The 20,843-nt window shown below is 47.4% G+C and overlaps 2 protein-coding genes across 2 annotated transcripts; both read right to left on the bottom strand.

Annotated features, from left to right (window-relative positions):
* Positions 1–139: 139 nt before the first annotated feature.
* AOC2 (amine oxidase copper containing 2) lies at positions 140–5,982 on the bottom strand. Its single transcript, XM_030295642.1, has 4 exons — positions 3,605–5,982; positions 1,461–1,746; positions 1,097–1,226; positions 140–772 (listed from the first exon to the last, which is right to left on the bottom strand). The coding sequence occupies exons 1-4, from the start codon at positions 5,190–5,192 to the stop codon at positions 506–508; spliced, it is 2,271 nt and encodes a 756-aa protein (XP_030151502.1). The 5' UTR covers positions 5,193–5,982; the 3' UTR covers positions 140–505.
* Positions 5,983–6,056: 74 nt separating this feature from the next.
* PSME3 (proteasome activator subunit 3) lies at positions 6,057–13,699 on the bottom strand. Its single transcript, XM_030295646.2, has 11 exons — positions 13,426–13,699; positions 12,698–12,730; positions 12,515–12,577; positions 12,212–12,316; positions 11,263–11,311; positions 10,609–10,721; positions 10,274–10,342; positions 10,066–10,133; positions 9,912–9,966; positions 9,704–9,790; positions 6,057–8,354 (listed from the first exon to the last, which is right to left on the bottom strand). Exons 1-11 carry the CDS (start codon positions 13,465–13,467, stop codon positions 8,274–8,276), a joined length of 765 nt encoding a protein of 254 aa, XP_030151506.1. The 5' UTR covers positions 13,468–13,699; the 3' UTR covers positions 6,057–8,273.
* Between the last annotated feature and the right edge of the window lie 7,144 nt (positions 13,700–20,843).

Genomic DNA, 20,843 nt, shown 5'->3' with positions numbered 1-20,843 from the left:
CAGAGTCCTTAATATTCCCCGGGGGGGGGGGGGGAGGGTTGGAGGGGGCACGGGGGCTGGGGGGGGGGGGGGGGGGGAAGGCAGATTCTAGATACTTCAAAAGTCAAATAGAAGAAATTCAAGCAATAAAAATCTTGTAATACCTTTTATTATAAATCACACACACCATCTATTTTTACAAAATTCCATCTATTCTTCCATTTCAATGCATATGCATAAAGAAATGTCTGGCATAACATTCACCAAATGTGAACACTAGCTATTTCTGAGTGGTAGAATTGTGATGTTTTTGCTTGAATATTTTAATAATATCATTTGTCTAAATTCATCATTTAAAATGAACTGAAAATAGGAATTAATGGAGGGGATATATAAGGGTATAGTATGGGAGGCTGTTTCCTAAGGAACATTAATAGGTAAGAGTCAAGGGAGCAGGAAGAGAGAACAGAGAGAAAGGTACAAACATCTCAGCAACCTCCCTCCATGTCCCACCACACCCTTGGGGCTAAAAGTCCTGGTAAAAGAAAGGGGGCAAGTCTGGGACACAGGCCGCCAGGTGGGGGACACAGGCCACAGGGTTGACACTGCAGAGCCCAGCATCCTGGTCCTTCTCAAAGTAGACACTGCCAGGGGAGAAGATGGAAGGATCCTCATCAAAGAAGTTATAGGGTCGGAGCAAGAAGCCAACTCTGTTCCCCAGAGTCACAGTGTTGGGGACATCCTCAGCATGGGGGATATGCAGGAAGCTGGCTGTAACCCAAGCCACCAGGTCCTGCAGGAAGAGGAAGAGGCTGAAAGACTTTGGAGGCAAGACCCAGAGAACCACCCCCCTCAGCCACGATGCCCAGCCCCTAGCCTCAGCCTTGCTTCCACCTCCGCCCAGCCCTGGACCCACACTGTAGGCGGGGCGATCCTGTGAGAAGCGTCGGAGTGGTCAGGGTCTCAGAGCTAATCTCACCCCAAGAGGAATGACCCTTGTTGGCCCCTGAATCTGAGAACTGGAAACCTACCATGCCCTCCAACCTACGGTCAGGGACTGGGCAGCCAAGACATTGAGCATAAATTGACCCTCTCCTCTGCCTCTGGGGCTACCAACCTCTCCTAAGAGGGTCTCATTGTTGATGAAGTCAGCAAAGGCCATGGTGGGTGTCCAGATGTCATTCTGGTAATAGATGCTGCTGCTCTGTGATTCCTCCTCCTTCCTCCGGGTCACCACGAGCTGGTATCTGACCAGGAATGTTGAAGGAAGGTGGTGTCAGAAAATGTCAGGGTCCGTTACTGGCCTAGAAGTCTTTTGGATCAGATTCTGTGTGAGACCACTCCCCATTCCATATCTACTTGGATCTTAGAGGTAGGGGGGTGAATGGTAAGCTAAGGGTAGTGAGTTGGGGTCTCCAAGAGCTGGGATGGGGAAGCGGACCAGTCCTTCCCTACCACCCAGTGCCCAGAGCCCTCCTCACCTCCCCCAGCTGAGGGCCCTCTCCATGTCGCTCTCCAGGGGCATGTGAATGCCGAGGGGGCTGTGGATCTGGATTCGGTACCCGCGCTGGTGACCCCAGACATTAGTCTGGTCGCTAGCCAGATAAAGGTAGCGGGGAAGGGGGTTTCCCAAGGAAAAAGCTGTCAGGTCCTCCCTTCCCAGGACCTGCCGAGTCAGCTGTGGGCGCTGCAGTTGGTGCTCTGGACTCCAAGGGGCTGCCACAGGTTTAAACACCACGTCTTCAGCTACCACCCAGTTTTTCAGCCCTGCCAGGGGGAGGAGGGGGGAAAGGAGGTCCACACCAGGTGAGACGGTCCCTTGGTTCCCCCACGATGCCCACTGCACTGGCCTGACAAGGGGCAGCAGAGCTCATCAGAGAGCACTCCGTGCTGGGACCCAGGTCTGGATTCGAGTGCTGGCCCATCTTCTTTGAACCTGCCCTGTTCAGTATGGTTAAGATCAGAAATGGCTAGACCCATTTCAGTTAAAAATGCAGTTCCTCAGTCACACTAGCCACATTTTGAGTGCTCAGTTGCCACGTGATTAGTGGCTAACGTATCCGACAACATAGATGGAGAATATCCATCACTGCAGAAAGTTCTATTAGCAACTGGTCTACCTAGTAGATCTTGGGCCAATTCTTGGCTCTTCTGATTCTTTCTGAATCTCTACAGCGGGCATAGTAAGAGCTGTTCTGTAGCTGAGCTCTGTAAGTGGAAAAGAATATGCAGGTGGCTAGTTACATTCTTGTTAACTATGAAAGAGAGATTTGTCTTGGAGAAGCTGGCTGGAAACACCCAATCCCCTTCCCAGGGTGCTCTGCATATTTCTCCCAGCTCTGATATTTTGCTTCCTTTCTTCACAAGGTGGGGACCACTTTGGTTTTTCTTTTTCAGAAGTGAGTAGATTTAGATTTTATATTGGCTGAAACCTCCCCGGGATTCGATTGCACTCATAATGTACACTCCTCTTCCCACTTGGCACATGCGTATACTCTTTCTGCAAGCTCAGGCTGTCCGTTCCTTTAAACAGGACCTATTGTGAAGGCACCTGGCATGGTGCACAGAGCGCTGCACCGAGCCCAGTGCCTCTGCAGGCTGTCCGTACGCAGGCGCCTGGGCTGCGCACTATAGGGACCCCTAGACAGGCTCTTTAATACCAGAAACGCTCAAGAGAAACTTCACATCAGGAAAGTCCTGTTCCAAATACGTCAAAGAATGGTTAATTAATATGCTCATTTCAAACATGGAATGTTCTTAGTTTTCCTCCCACCCCAAATCATGTCTTTATAATCAAGAGGATAAGAAAATGTGTCACAAGATGTGTAGTTACAGAGCATTATACTTGGCCAGTCCCTTCTTGTCCTATCTCCCCCCACCCTCCTTAGGCCAAAGGGCTGGAGACTTCTATTTTCCTTTCTGGGTCTCCTAGTCTTTATTAAGTTAGTTATTTTGTTCTTGATAAAAATCTGCCAGGAACAGTAAGTCCTCTCTGTGCTTTGAGCCCCACTTGAGAAATCCCTTTCTACACTTGCAGCACGACTTACATGCCTGCTGTGTCACTGGAGGGCTGGTTATGACATGTGCTGGCAGAGATGAAATGACCCTCCCCAGGAGGATGGTGGGGCCACTGTACTCTGTCTAGTTTTACGAAATCCTGTGAGGCAACCCCCAACTAGTGTCCCCACCCTTCTTATGCCCCAGGACCACCTCTACTCTGAAAACCTTGTTAGACTGCTTCCTTTTCCTGCTTTCCCCATAACCACTGACCCTCAGGATCCGTTAGGAAAATCTCAGAGCCCCAACTCCAGCCCCAAATGATGGGGCAAATTCACTACCCGCGGAGTCACTCGAGACTAAGGCAGCCAGGCACAGCCATTGCATTTAAACTAGTTTCACAATCGCTAGTTTCACAGCAAGTCGGGGGAGCCGGGTGAGGGCATCCCTCCTCTTGTGCCAGGTCAGCCCGGTGTTTCGGGCTGACTGCAGTTGAATACACACCAGTCCCTCTCTGTTGCCACAATATATCGTGGTGCTAGCATGCCACTCTCTTCTTGTGGCTTGATTTGGGGGTCTCCCTTCCCTCTCCTCCACCCCAACTCTCAATCCTCACCCAAGCACTCACCTGCCACGTCCAGGTCCAGCTTGAAGTGGAAGGCATGCGTGTGCACCGCCCCCAGCACTCGTTCCCCCACGCGGTTCCCAAAGAGGAGGCTCTCCTCACCCCCACTCAGGAAAGCCGTGTTGATATAGCCTGTGGCATGGACCCGCCCTTCCAGAGCCCCATTTGGGTGCAATACAAAGTCCCAAATGTAGTCATAGTTGCCTACGGATGACACAGACCTGACTACAAGGGCCGAGCCAGCCAAACCACCATAGAAATAACTCTCAAGGTGATTGTGGTGCCTCCGAAGGGGTAGTCCTTGGGCCTCCTCAAACACGCATACAGCACCCGGGAGCAGCTGGACTGCCCCAGTGCCCACTAATACGTGGATGTCCACCATCGTAGATTGATAGGGGCAGTCCACTCCCCGAACCAAGCCCCGGCTGTGACGGCCAAGTCCATAGCTGCTATCCAAGTATCGGGTCATCATTGTCTTGGGTGAATCGGCACCATAGACAGACACACACTCCTGGACACTGACTTCGTAGGCCACTCGCTCGCCTTTGAACCGAATATCAAAAATCCTCATGCCGCTGAACACCCCGTGACCAAACGTAAATGTCCAGAGGGAGGACGCCACCAGGTTCCCTTGCACACTGTATCGGGAGCCCTGAGGTGAGAACTGAAGAGGGGGGAGAGGACCTGGGGGGGCTCGGGACTTCAGGGATGAAGCCCCATCCGGCAGGGGTAGAGGAATTCTAGCAACTTCCAGCCGGCCAGCCTTAAACTCCCACTCCAGCTGGCCCAAGTCTGCATAGTAGCGCCCAAGGTAGAAGACCCGCTGGACAGCCCAGCGGGCAGGGTCCAGGGCCCTGTGGTCCAGCAGTAGCTCCAGCCCCACTGGGTGAAGGAAAATCCCAACACCTGAGATGTTATGGTAGAGGGCTATCCAGGTAGCACGGTCCCCTGAGCGCAAGCCACTGGGGGTGGCATGCAGAGGCGCCAGAGTGGAGCCATTGTAGTTGAAGACAGAAGCCAGAAAGACTGGTGCCTTGGGTAGCTCCACCTCCTTCAAATGTTTCCACATCTGGGCAAACTCCGCTCCCAGCATGGGGCGTCGGTGATAGGGCAGGGGGCCCCCGTGACGCTCCACCGTCACATCCCGCAGGTAGGAGGGGTGCGGCAGCGGCCCCACCACCAGCTCACTCACGTTGGGCCGGGGTTGTCCGCCAAAGAAGACGATGGCCAGTGCCTCCCGGGCGGGCGGGGGACTCCCCCTGTCCAGGTGGGCCAGGGCAGCAGCCTTGGGGGGCAGCTGCAGCTCCACCGAGAAGACGCAGTTGTCCGAGGGGCGGGCCTGGGCTGCGTCCACCAGGCCTGGCCCCAGCTGCTGGGTCAGGAAGCTCATCACAGCCGTCAGCTCCTCTGGGCTCAGGTCTGCAAACAGCTGGCTCTGGCTGGGGGGTGTCCGGGGCTGGGCACTGGGGGATACAGAGGGGCAGCGGGGAGGCTGGCTGGAGCCACCTTGGCTGGTCAGCAAAATATAGGCCAGGGCAAAGATGGTAATGAGGGACAGTGCCAGGAACACAAGGACTACCTTGAGATTCATGGTGAACTCAGAAAGCTGAAATGTGAGTCCTACCAGCTGCTCCTTCCCCCTACTGACATCAAATCAGGGTTTATATTCAGTAGGATGGATAGGAATGGAGAAAACTCCACCCTGTGGGCTGGACAGGAAATTTCTGACTTTAATTTATATAATTCTGTTCCAATTTTCTGTTCCGTGGTTTGGCTCAAGGCACTACATCCACGTGCACAGCCTGTCCCCTGCCCCTGAACTCCTGGTGGCAGCACTGGTAAGAGTTCTGATCACTATCACTTAGACTAGACTCAAGGGATTAACTGTAAGCTCTACCTTTCACTCAGAATGGGTCTGAGGCAGAATGCAGATCTCAGATGCCCAGTGAAGTGCTGTGTGCTACACGCAGGCACGGAACTATCCATTTTCCTACCTCCTAGCGGGCACTACCCCCGACAGTCCCAGGACCCAGTTCAGCAAGAAGCACTTGGCCAGCTGCCAAAGGCCAAGCCCCTGCTTTGTAATATCAGGCCTCTCACCTAGTTAGTGGGACAGAAGCAGTGAGCACCTGGGCTCAGCAGTCGGATTTGTACACCAACCGCCACCCACCCCGTCCCTAAGCTGTGGGACCTCAGAGGAGTCACTTATCATGAGTTTCAGTGTCCTCACCTACAAGAAGGGGTAAACTACCTAAGATTCATGAAAATTAAACACGGCCATGCACATAACCTGCTTAACAGAGCCCAACACAGGGGAGGCATTCAAAAATTGTTAGCTACTGGTACCAAGCTCTGAAACCAAATACAGCAAATGTCCCTCCGCTGTTCAAGATCTCAAATCTCTTTCTGCAGACAATGAGGGGATCGCTGGATACCAGAAGGCTACTTTGCAAGGTAGAAGTTAAGGAAACTTTATTTCAGCTAGAGTCCTAGACAGCCCTCCAAGTCATTGGAAAACCAAAACCAGGAGTCCCTGGTATCTCCTCAAGAAATTTAAGCCACTACTCAGTGGGGAAAATTAGTATAAGGTATAGAAAATGACAGGGTAGGGTGTGCCTTGAGCCAGGTGATTCCCCACACGTGGAACTAGAGTGGCCTCTACTGGCAGTTCATGGGTATCACCAAGGAAGAGAGGAAGGAGCTGGGATCTTGAAAGGAGAGAGGCAAGCAGCTTAGGTTCGGGAAGAGCAAACTTTCACGTTAATTCAGACTGAACACAAATGAAGGACGACCCCGGCCTCTGGGTTGGCAGAAATCTCAGTCTTCCCATTATTTTAGGGAAAAGAGCTCAATTGGTATAAAAATCCCCAACAGGGTGGCTGGCGGTGTATGTGGAGGTGGGTGTGCCCATGTGCACGCACTTGAGTACGGGTATGTCCCTAGTCACCAGAGTATCGCACCAGGATCTGCAGCTTTAGAAAGAGGTCAAAGTACCTGCATTTTTAATAATTTCTTGACATGGTAAAAGAATTTTACATTACGATCCAAGGGTGGTAGGTGAGAAGAAAGGGCAGAATAATCCAACAAACAAAAAGGGAAACTGAGAAACACATGGTGGCAGTAGGGAAGGGTTTCAGCTGGAAGGGATCTGGAGGGTGGGTAGGGGCACTGCCCAACTAAAATGCAATTGGTTTGTTACTGAGTACTATTCATGGGAAGACAGCATCCTGACTCCTTCTCTACAGCATACTGGGAGTAAAAATGATGCATCTGGGCGGAAATGTGATTGGGGTTGAAGGCAAGGAGACAGGGGAAGAATAAAAGTCAGAAACAGATACTGAGAGTCACTGGCAGGCTGACTGCAGATACAGACTCTCCAGTAGTGGCAGAATGAAAAAGTGGGGGTTTGATGACGGCTAACAGAAAAGCTGTATCAAGTGATATCTCTGGAAGATTAGAGAGATAGGCAACTCTTCTATAGTTTTGACTTGCCCAGCAGATTTTCACATACACACGATGCGCACATGCACGTGTGCACGCACACACACATACACACACACACACAGGTGCTGCTTTCCTTGGAAGCACAATACTATAAATAAGAGAAATATTTTTCCCATAGGAAAGCCCAGCAGGAGCAGCAGCATCTGGCCCTCACAGCTGCAGACAGCCCCACCCCATTTACAACTGGCCTGGGAAGAGGCAACCAGGAGTCAGAGGACCATCCTTTGCAATAACGCCCAAAAGGACCCGAGTCACAGAGAAAGGGGCCTTCCCCAAATCCTCTGCTTCTCATCTCTTAGCTCTCCTCCAACTTACCAGCCTCTGGGCACCAAGAGGCTATAATAGCAAAACAAAGGGCCCCGGGGGGGTGAGGACTAAGACAACTATCACTTTCTGAATGATGTGTGACAGGGTTCATGGGATTGGCGGGGGGGGGGGGGGGTGTATGGGACAACACCACAGATGAAGGGATGGGGAAATCAGGTAACAGAGTAGGAAGGCATATGCTCTGTCTGTGTATACCACACACATATGTGTATGTGAAAATCCTAGTTATAAAAACATCTCAAGGAGCTAGGGATTTGGCTGAAGGCCTAAGGTGTTTCTTGTCATGATCAGGTTCAAGGTGGGAGGTATGTGAATGGGAAACCCTAAGTCATTACCAGGGAAACTGTGGGAGGGAGGATCCAATGTCCCACACAGTGGCAAGAGACACTAACCTTATGTCAGAGGAGAGGAGCTGGTCCCCCCCGACTCCAGTTCCTAAAAAACACCTAGCACTTTCCTTCCAGTTCCCTCAGCTTCTAATCAACTAATCAAAAGAAGGAAAAAAACACAAAGCCCAAGACATAGGAGGGAAAGGGCAGGGAGAGAAAACACAGATATTCTTGTGCTGATATCCTGCACACACAAACCTGGAGTTCTCCAGAAATTAGGACAGGTCGGGTGTAGGGTATTAGGGAAGGAAATAGAAGAGTTCCTGAGGCCTGAAAAAAGAGGTAAACACGTCACAGAACTACATGAGAGTTTCATTAGACTCTAACTAAAAACAGAGAGAGGTGTGATTACTATTTCCAGCCAGTTTCCCCATCACGATAGTCATGTAACAAACCAAGGCAATGTCGGTCTTGAGCCAGACTCACAGAGTCCCCTGGCCCTGGCCCTGGCCTCAGTACAGTGTCTCTGCATTGCTGCTCCGGGGCCGTTTGATCTTCTCGATATTTTTCAGGATCATGTCATGTAGAGTGACCTGGGAGAAAAGGTCAGAAAATCACACATTTATTCCACCCCAACTTCCCAAGGAAACAAGATACCAACCACAAATCCCTAAGCAATCATACGCATAATCCCAATCTCACTCACCGGAATGCAAATTCAGGGTGGCCACCTCCCCTCTCTAATACCCACACACGGGATTCCCGGGTACTTCCCAGGACCCAAGTGTCTAGCAACAACTAACATTTACTGAGCACCTAATGTACTAACAATTATACTGGGTGTTTGGATGTGTTATTTCACTCATTTTTTTTTTTAATTTTTTTTTTCAACGTTTATTTATTTTTGGGACAGAGAGAGACAGAGCATGAACGGGGGAGGGGCAGAGAGAGAGGGAGACACAGAAACGGAAACAGGCTCCAGGCTCTGAGCCATCAGCCCAGAGCCCGACGCGGGGCTCGAACTCACGGAGCGCGAGATCGTGACCTGGCTGAAGTCGGACGCTTAACCGACTGCGCCACCCAGGCGCCCCTATTTCACTCATTTTTAAAAAAATGTTTATTTTTGAGAGAGTGAGAGACATAGTGTGAGCAGGCGGAGGGGCAGAGAGAGAGTGGGAGACACAGAATCCGAAGCAGGCTCCAGGCCCCGAGCTGTCAGCACAGAACTCGAGGCAGGGCTCAAACCAATGAACTGCAAGATCACAACCTGAGCCAAAGTCAAGACACTTAACCGAATGAGCCACCCAGGCGCCCCTATTTCACTCACTTTTAAAATTTTTTTTTTTTCAATGTTTATTTATTTTTGGGACAGAGAGAGACAGAGCATGAACGGGGGAGGGGCAGAGTGAGAGGGAGACACAGAATCGGAAACAGGCTCCAGGCTCCGAGCCATCAGCCCGGAGCCTGACGCGGGGCTCGAACTCACGGACCGCGAGATCGTGACCTGGCTGAAGTCGGACGCTTAACCGACTGCGCCACCCAGGCGCCCCATTCACTCACTTTTAAAAACCACCTTGGTGCCGTAGATACTCTAAGTTTCATCTTAGAGATGAAGAGACTGGAGTTTTAGGTTCAACAACCTGCCCAAGGCCACAGATTACAGGAAGAATTGGTTCTGAACCTAAGCCTTTCTGACTCCAATGCCCGTATCTTCATGCCTACACTGCATTGCACTCCCTGCTGTCCAAAGAGAAAGGGGGTCCCCAGCTACGTGCTCCCAAAGATTTCATGGTTCTCAACACTCAGTTGATGAGAATTTATCCTACTCATTTTATCGTACTCCATCCCCTGTCTTGACCCCCAGAGCACAGCAAGAAAATGATCCCCAGAACTAATGGCCAGGGTGACCGTGGGCAGTCAGATAATATGTCAGGCTACTTACATATTGATTCCTTAACTCTGATATGATGAGTCGAAGGCTGATATATTCTTTCTCATCAATCTCTGTCACGGTGCGGCGATAGTCCTCCTGAAAGGAGGGCAGAGAACAGGCTAGTTCCCGACGCCAGACTGCGCACAGGCAGCTCTTGCCCAGAAATGGTCTCCCTCTCCTTCCACTTCCACCCTCAGACCCCCAAACCCTTACTTACCACATGGGGATATTTAGCTATTTTAGAAACCAATTTGGCTCTTGTAATATAATATCTGGAAGGAGAGAGAAGAGGAGGAAGCTGCAGGAGACCCTGGACAGTGCTTGCCACGTCACCAGTCCCTGATTCCTGGGCCAGGCCCAAGCAGCCCTACCTAGAAATCTGGTCCAGATAAGATGCAGCTTCACTCTCAACAGTTCTTAGTTCTGCAACTGTCTCCTCCTAAAAAAAACCAAGTGGGTCAAGTCACTTCCAAGTCACCCAGAGAGCAGACCAAAGGGAAAGGGAAAACAGGCAAAGCAGGGGAAAGGAAAGTAAACCTCCCAAACCTTCCTCTCCAGTTTGTAATATGAGCACGTTACCTGAATGGACACCCCAAAGTTGTTCCCATCTTCTATCCTAGGAATCAGGAGCTGTACCCACATTTTGACCTGGAGGGTGAGGGGACCAGAATACATGTGATAAATAATACAGTATATAAATGAGGATCCTTGCCTTTTCTGCTGAAGCCATGAAAGTCTACAATCCATGCCGCTAGGGTCACATGCCAGAAGCACAAGAACCAAGACACTTAATGTGCCAACCCCCCTATAACGTCCATGCCTCCCAATGCACATCCAACATTTTTCAGTTCAAGCCAGGCTATCTGGGTCTGGGGCTATGGGGTCAGCCCATAGGTCACAAGCCCCCGCCTCACCGTGTTGCATTTCTCAATCAGCAGCCGGATCTCAGGTTTCACTTTCTCAATAATGTCCACCAGCTGCTGGTTGCTTTTTAGCATCCCATTGGGCATCACAAACACCTTGGTTCCTGGCAGGGACACGAAGGTCAAATGCTTGGGGTAGGGAGGACATTAACACCCCCCACCTTTCTCTCTTCTGCCCAAACCCATGAGATGCTATGACCTCTGCCTTTTATCTATCACAACCCTATCTGCAAACCATGACACCACCAAGAGAATCAAAAAGAGAAAATGTACGTATTAGCAAAGGAGGATCTAAAGTATAACCAAAGTCTGGAGAATAAAGAAATTAAAATATGCTCTAAAGTTTTAATGTACCAATATTACTAAGGAAGAGAAAATAACACAAAACTGGGACTTCTGTGAAAAATCTGAGATGTGTAGCCACTTCTAATCTCTCTCCCTTGGCAGTCCACACTACGTTAAACCCTCTCTGTTTATCGGGAAATTAGGTTTTGGGTGCTAAATAATGATTATGTTTGGAGAATCTGAGAATGCTAACTCTGAAAAATAAAATCTGATTCTATCTCCTGACCAGGAGACCACCAGACCCAATCCTCCTGCTCAGGTTGCTAGCCAGGGAGTGGGTAAGGTGGGGCAGGCTCTTACCTTGGAAGGCCTCTTCACACTCATCCAGCCTTCGCTTCTTGTAAGTGGGCTAAGGACATAGAGACAGGAATTAGCCTGCTCTTGACATACCCCCATCACAAGTCACCCTTCAAGCAAGTCCAATCCCTTCTTTGGCCCCATAAGTTGTTTCATTAATTTATGCACAATTTACTAAGCACACACAAGGCTTTAAGAAAACATTCTTGCCACAAAACAACTTACACTTTTTCCTTTCAAATAACACATTAAGCAATTAGGGGAGGGGGTGGATACTATACACAACAGGGAAAATGAACCATTAAATGCAAGATGAGGATAATTAAGGGAATATGTACAAATCTTCTGGTTCCACAAAGAAGCACAATATTCAACCAACAAACATGTATGTAGCACTTAATACATGTAGCAGGTACAGTACTAAGTGTTGGGGATACAGATGATTAAGACAGTTTCTGCTTTCCAGAATTGCAAGCTCTATCGATGAGACGGTAATTCAAACAACAATACAGTGTTATCCGTGTTATTTAAAAATGTGAACGAACATCTTGACAAGCGCTAGGTGCTAAAGATGCAGGGGCAAAGACAGGGACTACAATTCTATAGCAAGAACTACTCATCCTGTAAACAATGCTCAAGACATTCGGATGGGTAAGAAAAATCTTGCTTAGAGCCAGAGGGACAGACCAGATAACTTGAGGGAACCTGTAGCTATTAGTCCTATTTGGAACTCACTCCCAGGACAGTGGAGCATTAGGTTATACACTTCATGCTACAAATGAAAATTAGGGTTGAAAAGGGGTGTACTGGAATCATCATGTCTGTAAGAGCCCTTGTTCCTAGATCTGAATCCCGCTGTCTCCTCGTACATGTTCAAACTGACCAGGAAATAGAGAACAGAGAATAGAGAACCTATTGCTTCAGAATACAAAGAAAAACACAGGACACTCACACCGTCCAGTCCATCGTGGCTATTGGTGAGAAGAATGGGGTCAGGGACTGGGAGATTCATGTCTGAGTGGATCTGAGTTAGGTCATGGATGTTTAGGATTGGTTCCTGAAAGAGAGACACCCACCCCCAAAACAACATTAGTCTTTTCAAAATGAACAAAGAAGTATTTCATTTGAAGGGCAAGAAATGAGAGTGTTTTACAGTACAAAACAAAATAGAATCAACACATGATTTGTCCCATTTGACAGAAAGACCAGTGCCAAAAAAATTGGGGAATCAGAAGAAAAGAAAAGGGTCTCTCACCTTCAAAAAACTATCAAGTTCTAACAACTTCTTTGGGAAAAAATTTGCCACCAAGTCTTCTGCCTACAGATGAAGGAAAATACAGCTCAATTAATAATTGTGGGATGGTCTCTCTCTACAGATCTCTTCTTTGGAAACTCCCAACTACCAACCAACACTTATGTTTCTGTTTATTGTACTCACCTCACTTGTGATCCGCTCCCTGAAAGAATCAACCTAAAATTAACAAAGAGAGCAATTCAGTAACAGCCAAGTCAGTACCTGGCCAATAGAGGTAAGGGCAGGATGGGAAAACCCAAATCCAGCTGTCTTCCCCTCACCTTGTAATTGTAATGAGAAGCCGAGAGGCCCCCAGACTGTAAATACTTTATTTTTTTGAGGATCCATTTCTCCATCTCGGGAGAGGGAAGCGGGGCTTAAGAGCAGCACCCACCTGTCTTCCCTCCCACCCTCCCTCCAGTGTCTGAAGCTGTCTGAATTTGAGAGCAAACAAAAGACAGGTAGAGAGGGGAGGTGTGAGCTCACAAACGTGCCAACCCCCATCCAGACCCAGCCTTTGATACCAGGCAGGCCTGACGCCAAGGGTAGGGGGAGAGCAGCGGTAGCATCCGGAGGGGGGGGACGTTTCTGGGCTGGGGGACTTCCAGCTGTCACTGGCCTACAGTGCTGAGTCCACCACGTGTCCGCGGAGGTCTCCCAGGGGCTCTCCACCACCAGACGCGGTTTAGAAGGCCACCCTATAATATCCTCTCCCCCGATGCCATCTCTGGGAGTGGGGGGCTGGGCTGAGCCGAGCGGAAGCTCAGAGCTGGTGTCCCCAGGGAGACAAAGACGCCATGGGGAGTGGGGAGCCGGTCAGACTGCTCGGAGATCGAAGCGAGGGGTAAGGAGGCCCGGACCGGTGCCGCTACCTTGAGCTTCACTTCCTGATCCACCTTCAGCAACGAGGCCATGGCCGGGCCGGGCCGTGTCCGCTCCACTGGAGACCGGAGGCGCTGTGGGCTCCGGGGAGGGGGTCAGAGGGACGGGAGGAATCTCGGCTGTTCTAGGGACTCGGCCGCCCTCGCTGGCTCACTCACTGCTCGCTTGCACCCTCCCTCCGTGCCGTCCGCCCGCCCGCCTGCTGCCTGCTGCCTGCTCGCTCTCTCGCTCGCCCTCCCGGCTTTCGCCGCTCACGCCGGAAGTTACGTCACAGCCAATCGCCGGGACTCCGGCGAGGATGAGCACGTGCCCTGCGCAGCCGCGCTGAGGTCTAGCTCTGGACGCGGCGGGCTGGAGTCTTATCTCCCGGCTTCCTGAGCGGGTAAGGGTGAAGAAGTGGGGAGGGCGGCAGAAGGTAGTTTGCTGAAAACTGAACATTAGAGAGACTCGAGTACTGTTTGACCCTCTGTCGGCTCGGCACTCGCCTTCACCGAAGGGACCTTCTGAACCGCAGCCGCCTCGAAGACAACGCCGTCGCGCCCCAGTGACGTGGGACCGAGGAAGCCGGCGGTCCCGGCGCTGGCTCGGGGGTTCTAGTCTGTGACTCTTGCTGCCTCCTCCCGTCGGCCCAAGCTCTAGTGTTAGGCTAGAGCCAACTGAAGACAAGTTCTGTTGTACCAGGCTTCCCCGCCTTTCTCCGCCACTTACTCTCATACACTTCCAGACCTCAGAGAACAGCTGCCTGCCTGATGGGCAAGTTGGCGCCCAGAGTTGGGCAGTGCTTGTCCAAGGCTACACAGTGTTTCCAGTAAATCCTGGACCAGAACCCAGATCTCCTGACTTCCACGACAAACGCCATATCCATTCTCCTAATAAAAGGCAGAGACCGTATCTCTTCACTCATCCATTCATTCGGTCTGTCTCTTAACATTGGTGCTTTCACTCAATAAAGTAGAAGACACTGCACTGGGCCGTGGGACAGCATTGTCCCGGAGCCTAGAAATAATGTTATTTATATAATTAAAATTAGATAGTAGCCACATTAAGAAGTAAAACAGGTGAAAATAGTTTTGATCAGTGCTTCAACCCAGTTTATCCAAACATTATCATTTTAACATGTCATCAATATAAAAATATGAATGAGATCTTGTACACTCTTTTCTCATGCTAAGTCTTCGAAATCCAGTGTGAGTTTTATACATACTGTACATCTCAGTTCAGAGGTGCCACACTCCTGTATTGAAAAGCACATCTCTGGGACATCAAAGGTAAACAAGCCTCAAGTTCTCTGGCCTCCTGGGTCTTAATACTGGGGAAAGACATTAGAAAATAACCTGACAACATAATTGCAAAATATGGTAAATATTAGGAAACAAGTGACTGACATAGAGAACACCAGGGGTCTATTTTACGTAGAATGGCCAAGGACAGCCTCTCAGATGGTGTGACAAGCGAGGATCTAGAGGATGTAAAGGGTCTAACTGGGGAAGAGTGAGGGGAAGAGGCTCCGAAGGTACAAGGTACTTAGAGATGCAGCACAGGCAAATGCCCTGGGGAGGGGAAGAGGTTGTTCTGCTGAAGAAATTGAAAGACTCCTTAGTGAACTGTGGGTGGGAGTGGGGTGGCAGGATTGTTAGGAAAACACTTTGGATTAAGTGCAAAGGCAGGTCGTCTGATTTACATTTTGGGGTCATTCTGGCCGTTCAGCATTATTCCTGGGCAGGCCAGGAATAATGTGGGAAGCACAAGAGAGATGGTGGGAATACGCGGTTAAATGAAGTGCCACTGACTGGGGCTTCGGAATCAGACCTAGCTGCAGATCCCACCTCAACTCCTTACTAACTGATATTTTGGGGAAGATGACTGAAACGCTGAGTCTCAAATCCCCCATCTGTAGAATGGAATTTTGGTAACAAATAAATAATATGTAACTCTTGTGTTTGTGAATATTGGAAATTATGACTATGTGAAAGAACTAGCACAGTGTCTGAACACAAGGCAGGCAGCAGATAAATAGCCACCGGTCAGATATGCTACCTGCTAGTGCTTAGCATGAAGAGGTTACTCCTTAAACTATATAATTATTATCATCCCTGCTTCCAAACTCAAAGTCCTTTTCCATTTCTTCAAGACTACATACAACATAGCCCATACTGCCGATCTTGCTTATTAACGTCTGCTAGTTTTCTCTCTTTTACCTCTGCTTTTTGTTAACACTTTGCACCTGGTAACTTTTGAACTCTGATCTGGAACCTCGGGAATCCTTTCCCAAATCAACTTCATCCTATGTTAAGTATGCCATTACCCTGCATTTCTTTCAGAATCAGTAACTTTAAGTTGAAAACTTAATATGTTTGTGCTTGTTGAAATATGACTTTGTTCTCAAATAATTGTATTTTGTCTTCAGATAGGTTGTAAGAAGACGGATACAGGGTACACATTCCTTCTTTATTTCCCTTCCTCTCCTATCCAAATGTTTTATGTAATACTCCACTCATTTTTTATTTATTTATTCAGCGAACAGTTGTCGAGGGCACCACTATATTTAACAAACTCTGTTCGTTCTTGGTGCTTGTGAATCAAACGTGATCACCGATGACTGGTCTCACTTTAAATTCATGTTCACAGATCTCAAATGGGTGCACAACACTGCCTGAGAGCCTACTACATGCTCTTGACAAGTTTACTCTCCCACACTGCAAAGTCATTTCCCTAATCATTTATCACCCCTCCCTCCCCCATCTCCACTGAGTACATAATGTATGATTCCATTTACATGACGTTCAAAACAGAACTAATCTATGGTGTTTTAGAACTGAGGGTATTGTTTACCCTTGGGGTGAGTAGCAACTGGAAGGGGACATGGGGGAGGGGAGTCGAGGGACGGTTACATGGGTGTGTTCATTTGTGAAAATTCATTGAGTTGTACATTTAGGATTTTTGTCCTTTTCTATATGTGTTTTATACTTCACAGTTTTGTTTGTTTTAAGTACGCCAGATGGAGAAGACAAGGAAGATGGTGGTGGGGTTGGAGGACCGTAGGCTAGTCTCGTCTTTTTTTTTTTTTTTTTTAATGTTTATTTATTTTGAGAGAGAGACAGAGACAGAGACAGAGTGTGAGCAGGGGAGGGACAGAGAGGGAGACACAGAATCCGAAGCAGGCTCCAGACTCCAAGCTGTCAGCACGGAGCCTGACGCGGGGCTTGAACTCATGAACCGTGAGATCATGACCCGAGCCGAAGATGGATGCTTAACCGACTGAGCCACCCAGGCACCCCCACATCCATCTTTGTATCCAGATTGTCCCTTTTTAAAGGACATCAGTCAAATTGGATTAGGGCCCAACCTAATGACCTGATTGACTTGATCATCAGCAAAGACCCTATTTCCAAATCGGGCCACATTCACAGGTACTAGGGGGTTAGGACTTGAACATATTTTGTGGGGACACAATTCCACCCTTAATACCTACCATTATCGATCATCTTATTTGTTTATAAGTTTATTGTCAAATTCTCTCCTCCAGAATATAAACTACTAGAACAGTTCATTAGTGTATCCTTACAGAGGTAGAAGAGTAACTAGCACATAGTAGGTCCTCAATAAATATTTATTGAATTGATGACTTAGGGTACTGTTTTTTGAGAGACAGTACATAAGTGGTAGAGGGAGAGAGAATCTTAATCAGGCCCCAGGCCCAGTGCAGAGCCCAACGTGGAGCTTGATCTCACAACTGTGAGATCATGACCCGAGCCAAAATCAAGACTGATGTTCAACCACATGAGCCACCCAGGCACCCCAATGACTTACGGTATTTTGTCCATTATTGACAATCCCTCAAGCATTATGCATGCTGACTGTCACATATTCCCCAAGCAGCAGGGCACAGGCACTTTACTAAGTGCCAGGCATTGCTCTTTGTGTTTAATATGAGTAGTTTATTTAATCATCACATCACTCTATGTGACCTATACTATTATTCTCATTTTATAAATAAGAAAACAAGGCCCAGAGCAGTTGAACAACTTGTTCAAGGTCAGAGCTGGGGAATGACAAAGATAGGTTTTGAACCCAGGCAGTCTAGACTTCTAAATCCCTAGTTGTAATCTCTATATGCTCTTCTCTTTGTTTTTTTTTTTTTAGTTTTTTAAAAAAATATTTATTATTGAGAGACAGAGCAAGACATGAGCATGGGAAGGGCGGACAGAGGAGGAGACACAGAACCGGAAGCAGGCTCCAGGCTCTGAGCTGTCAGCACAGAGCCCGACGTGGGGCCAGAACCCACTAACTGGGAGATCATGACCTGAGCTGGAGTCGGACGCCCAACCGACTGAGCCACCCAGGTGCCCCTATGCTCTTTGCTTTAAAAGCTCATTACATCTCTGGACCTTTCTGAGATGGTGTTGGTGGCAGCCAAGCAGGAAGAAATGTAGAACTATGAACCGGCCAAACCAGGCCAAGGTGAGAATTCTTTGGGGATGATTCCATTCACCTCCTCCAGGTTGTGTATGTGTTGGAGGGGAGGGGGTGTCATGCTGAAAGACCCAAGAGGAAAAAGGTTGTAATCTCTAATTAGTTAGCAATACCAGGAGAAGAGCAATCTAGTCCCACACACTGCATCTAATACCAGTTATAGAAAGGTCACATACACTTAAAAAATAGGAAAGTTATTTCTGGAAGTGGGAACAACTGTCTTTTTTTTTTTTTAAATAGAATTTAATTTTAACATTTATTTATTTATTTATTTATTTATTTATTTATTTAGTACAACCTTCTAAGCAATATAAGTCACCAAGAAAAAAAAAAAAGGAAAGATTTGGTTTCATAAAACTTTAAAACTTTTCCACATCTGGAAAACACCTTAGTAGACCATTCACACAAATTGATGAAAAATATTGAGAAAAATATTAAGGGCCTAGCAGATAAATGAGCAAAGGATGGAAACAGAAAATTCACAAAAGAGGAACTCCTACAGCAAGCCAGTATATACAAGTAACAAATGATGCAAATTAAAATGACAGGCAAGTGCCATTTTTTAGCCCATGTTCCTCAGATATATGATACCTAATACTGGCCAACACATCGTGAAACAGGCTCTCTCATTCTGGAGGCAGAATGTAATTATGTGCAACCTTTTTTGAAAGCAATTGCGGGGCGCCTGGGTGGCGCAGTCGGTTAAGCGTCCGACTTCAGCCAGGTCACGATCTTGCGGTCTGTGAGTTCGAGCCCCGCGTCGGGCTCTGGGCTGGTGGCTCAGAGCCTGGAGCCTGTTTCCGATTCTGTGTCTCCCTCTCTCTCTGCCCCTCCCCCGTCCATGCTCTGTCTCTCTCTGTCTCAAAAGTAAATAAACGTTGAAAAAAAAAATTAAAAAAAAAAAAAAAGAAAGCAATTGCTAATGTTAATCAGTAGACATGGAATAGCCATGCTCTTTTAATTCAGAAATCCCAATTGTGAGACCCTATCACAAGGCATCAGTCAGCTCTTCGTGGCAGCATGAATGTAACCACCAAAACTGGAAGCGATGGAAATTTCCAGCAAAAAAGAAACACATTGGGGTGCCTGGGTGGCTCAGTCAGTTGAGCGTCTGACTTCGGCTCAGGTCGTGATCTCGGGGTCTGTGAGTTCGAGCCCCGCGTCGGGCTCTGTGCTGACAGCTCGGAGCCTGGAGCCTGTTTCAAATTCTGTGTCTCCCTCTCTCTCTGCCCCTCCCCCGCTCATGCTCTGTCTCTCTCTCTCTCTCTCTCTCTCTCTCTGTCAAAAATAAATAAACATTAAAATTAAAAAAAATACATTAAGGTCACTCATTGGATGTAATGCAGCCATGAGAATGACAATTATGAAAATTATGTAGCAAAATGAAAAATAATATATAATGTTAAATTTTAAGGTTTAAAAATTTTTTTTATTTATTTTTGAGAGAGAGACAGAGAGAGAGAGACAGAGTATGAGTGGGGGAGGGGCATAAAGTGAGGGAGATACAGAATCCAAAGCAGGCTCCAGGCTCTGAGCTGTCAGCACAGAGCCCGATGTGGGGCTCGAACTCACAAACTGTGAGATCATGACCTGAGCCAAAGCTGGACGCTTAACTGACTGAGCCACCCAGGTACCCCTAAAGTTTGTTTTTTTGTTTTTTTTTTTTGAGAGAGAGAGGAACAGAGAGAGAGAGAGCAGGGGAGGGGCAGAGAGAGAGGGAGAGAGAGAATCCCATGCAGGTTCTACGATGTCAGCACAGAGCCCAATGCAGGGCTCGAACCCATGAACCCTGAGATCATGACCTGAGCTGAAATCAAGAGTCGACACTTAGCTGACTGAGCCACCCAGATGCCCCCGTAATGTTAAATTTTCAAAGCAGGATACAAAAATTGCAGATAGGTTATAAGTACAAATACAACTGTGTTAAAATCCATAGAAAAACACACCTTAATGGAAAATATAAAAATAATAGCTTCTTGTATTTGTTATATTATCTTTCTACAAAGGTTTGATTTTGTTGTAAATGAATTATAGGCTTATTGTGGAAAACAAAACAAAACAAAACCCAGCAATACAAACTTGCATTAAGTAGAAGAAAAAGTCTCTGTCCTATTGTTCAGTTACAGTCACAGCTTGTTGTGCATCACTTCCTGTAACATGTAACATCATATCATATACCATGGTTTTTTTGTACAAATAAAATCATACCATGTATACTGCCTATAATTTTTATTTCAATTGACAATCATCTCTTGCCTCAATTCATGGAAAACCTCTTAGCTGGTCTCCCTGCTTCCACCCTTGCCCTGCTTCAGACTATCCTCAAAGTGGCCAAATGAACCAAATAAAAAAGCAAGTTTACTTTATTTTCTTTTAATGATTGCATGGTATTCGGCTGAATGAATAACACCATAATTTATTTAAACAATCCCCTATTGCTGAAAGACATTTAGCAGTGAACATTCTTGTACATATACATTTGTGCACCTGAATATCTACTAGGAAAATTCCTAGAGATTTTATAAGTCAAAGAATATGAACATTGAAAATTTTGATAGACATTTCCAATTTGACCTCTGAAAAGATTATACTAATGTACACTCCCAGCCAATGGTATTCTATAGTTGTGCGGATGTTAACAGTGGATGTTATCAACCGGTTCAGCTTTTATCAATCTCATAAGTGAGAAATGCTGCCTCACTTAAGTTTAATTTCCATTGACTTCGTTACAAATTAAATGAAACATCTATTTCTTTATCAATCATTTGTTTTTCTGTGAGCTGCGTTTTCATATTTTTTGCCCATTTCATTCCAGGCCCATTGGTATTTTTATGGATTGAATAGACTTCTGTATATTGAGGAAATTCCCTTCTATCTTGAGCTGCAACCATTTTCTACATTTTTCTTTTGTAAATTTTTTTACAGTGTCATTGAT

Source organism: Lynx canadensis, chromosome E1 (genome assembly GCF_007474595.2).
Source record: "Lynx canadensis isolate LIC74 chromosome E1, mLynCan4.pri.v2, whole genome shotgun sequence".
Lineage (NCBI taxonomy): Eukaryota > Metazoa > Chordata > Mammalia > Carnivora > Felidae > Lynx > Lynx canadensis.
The sequence above is the reverse complement of the archived record's forward strand: the minus strand, read 5'-3'. Positions and strand labels throughout refer to the sequence as shown.

Coding starts and splice junctions, on each gene's coding strand:
- AOC2 (XM_030295642.1), bottom strand. CDS start 5,192: ATGAATCTCAAGGTAGTCCTTGTGTTCCTGGCACTGTCCCTCATTACC. Junction 1,227..1,460: donor AGGGCCCTCAGCTGGGGGAG/GTGAGGAGGGCT, acceptor ATTCCTGGTCAG/ATACCAGCTCGTGGTGACCC. Junction 773..1,096: donor ATGAGACCCTCTTAGGAGAG/GTTGGTAGCCCC, acceptor CTCTTCCTGCAG/GACCTGGTGGCTTGGGTTAC.
- PSME3 (XM_030295646.2), bottom strand. CDS start 13,467: ATGGCCTCGTTGCTGAAGGTGGATCAGGAAGTGAAGCTCAAG. Junction 12,578..12,697: donor GGGAGCGGATCACAAGTGAG/GTGAGTACAATA, acceptor CTTCATCTGTAG/GCAGAAGACTTGGTGGCAAA. Junction 10,722..11,262: donor GTGTGAAGAGGCCTTCCAAG/GTAAGAGCCTGC, acceptor TGTCCCTGCCAG/GAACCAAGGTGTTTGTGATG.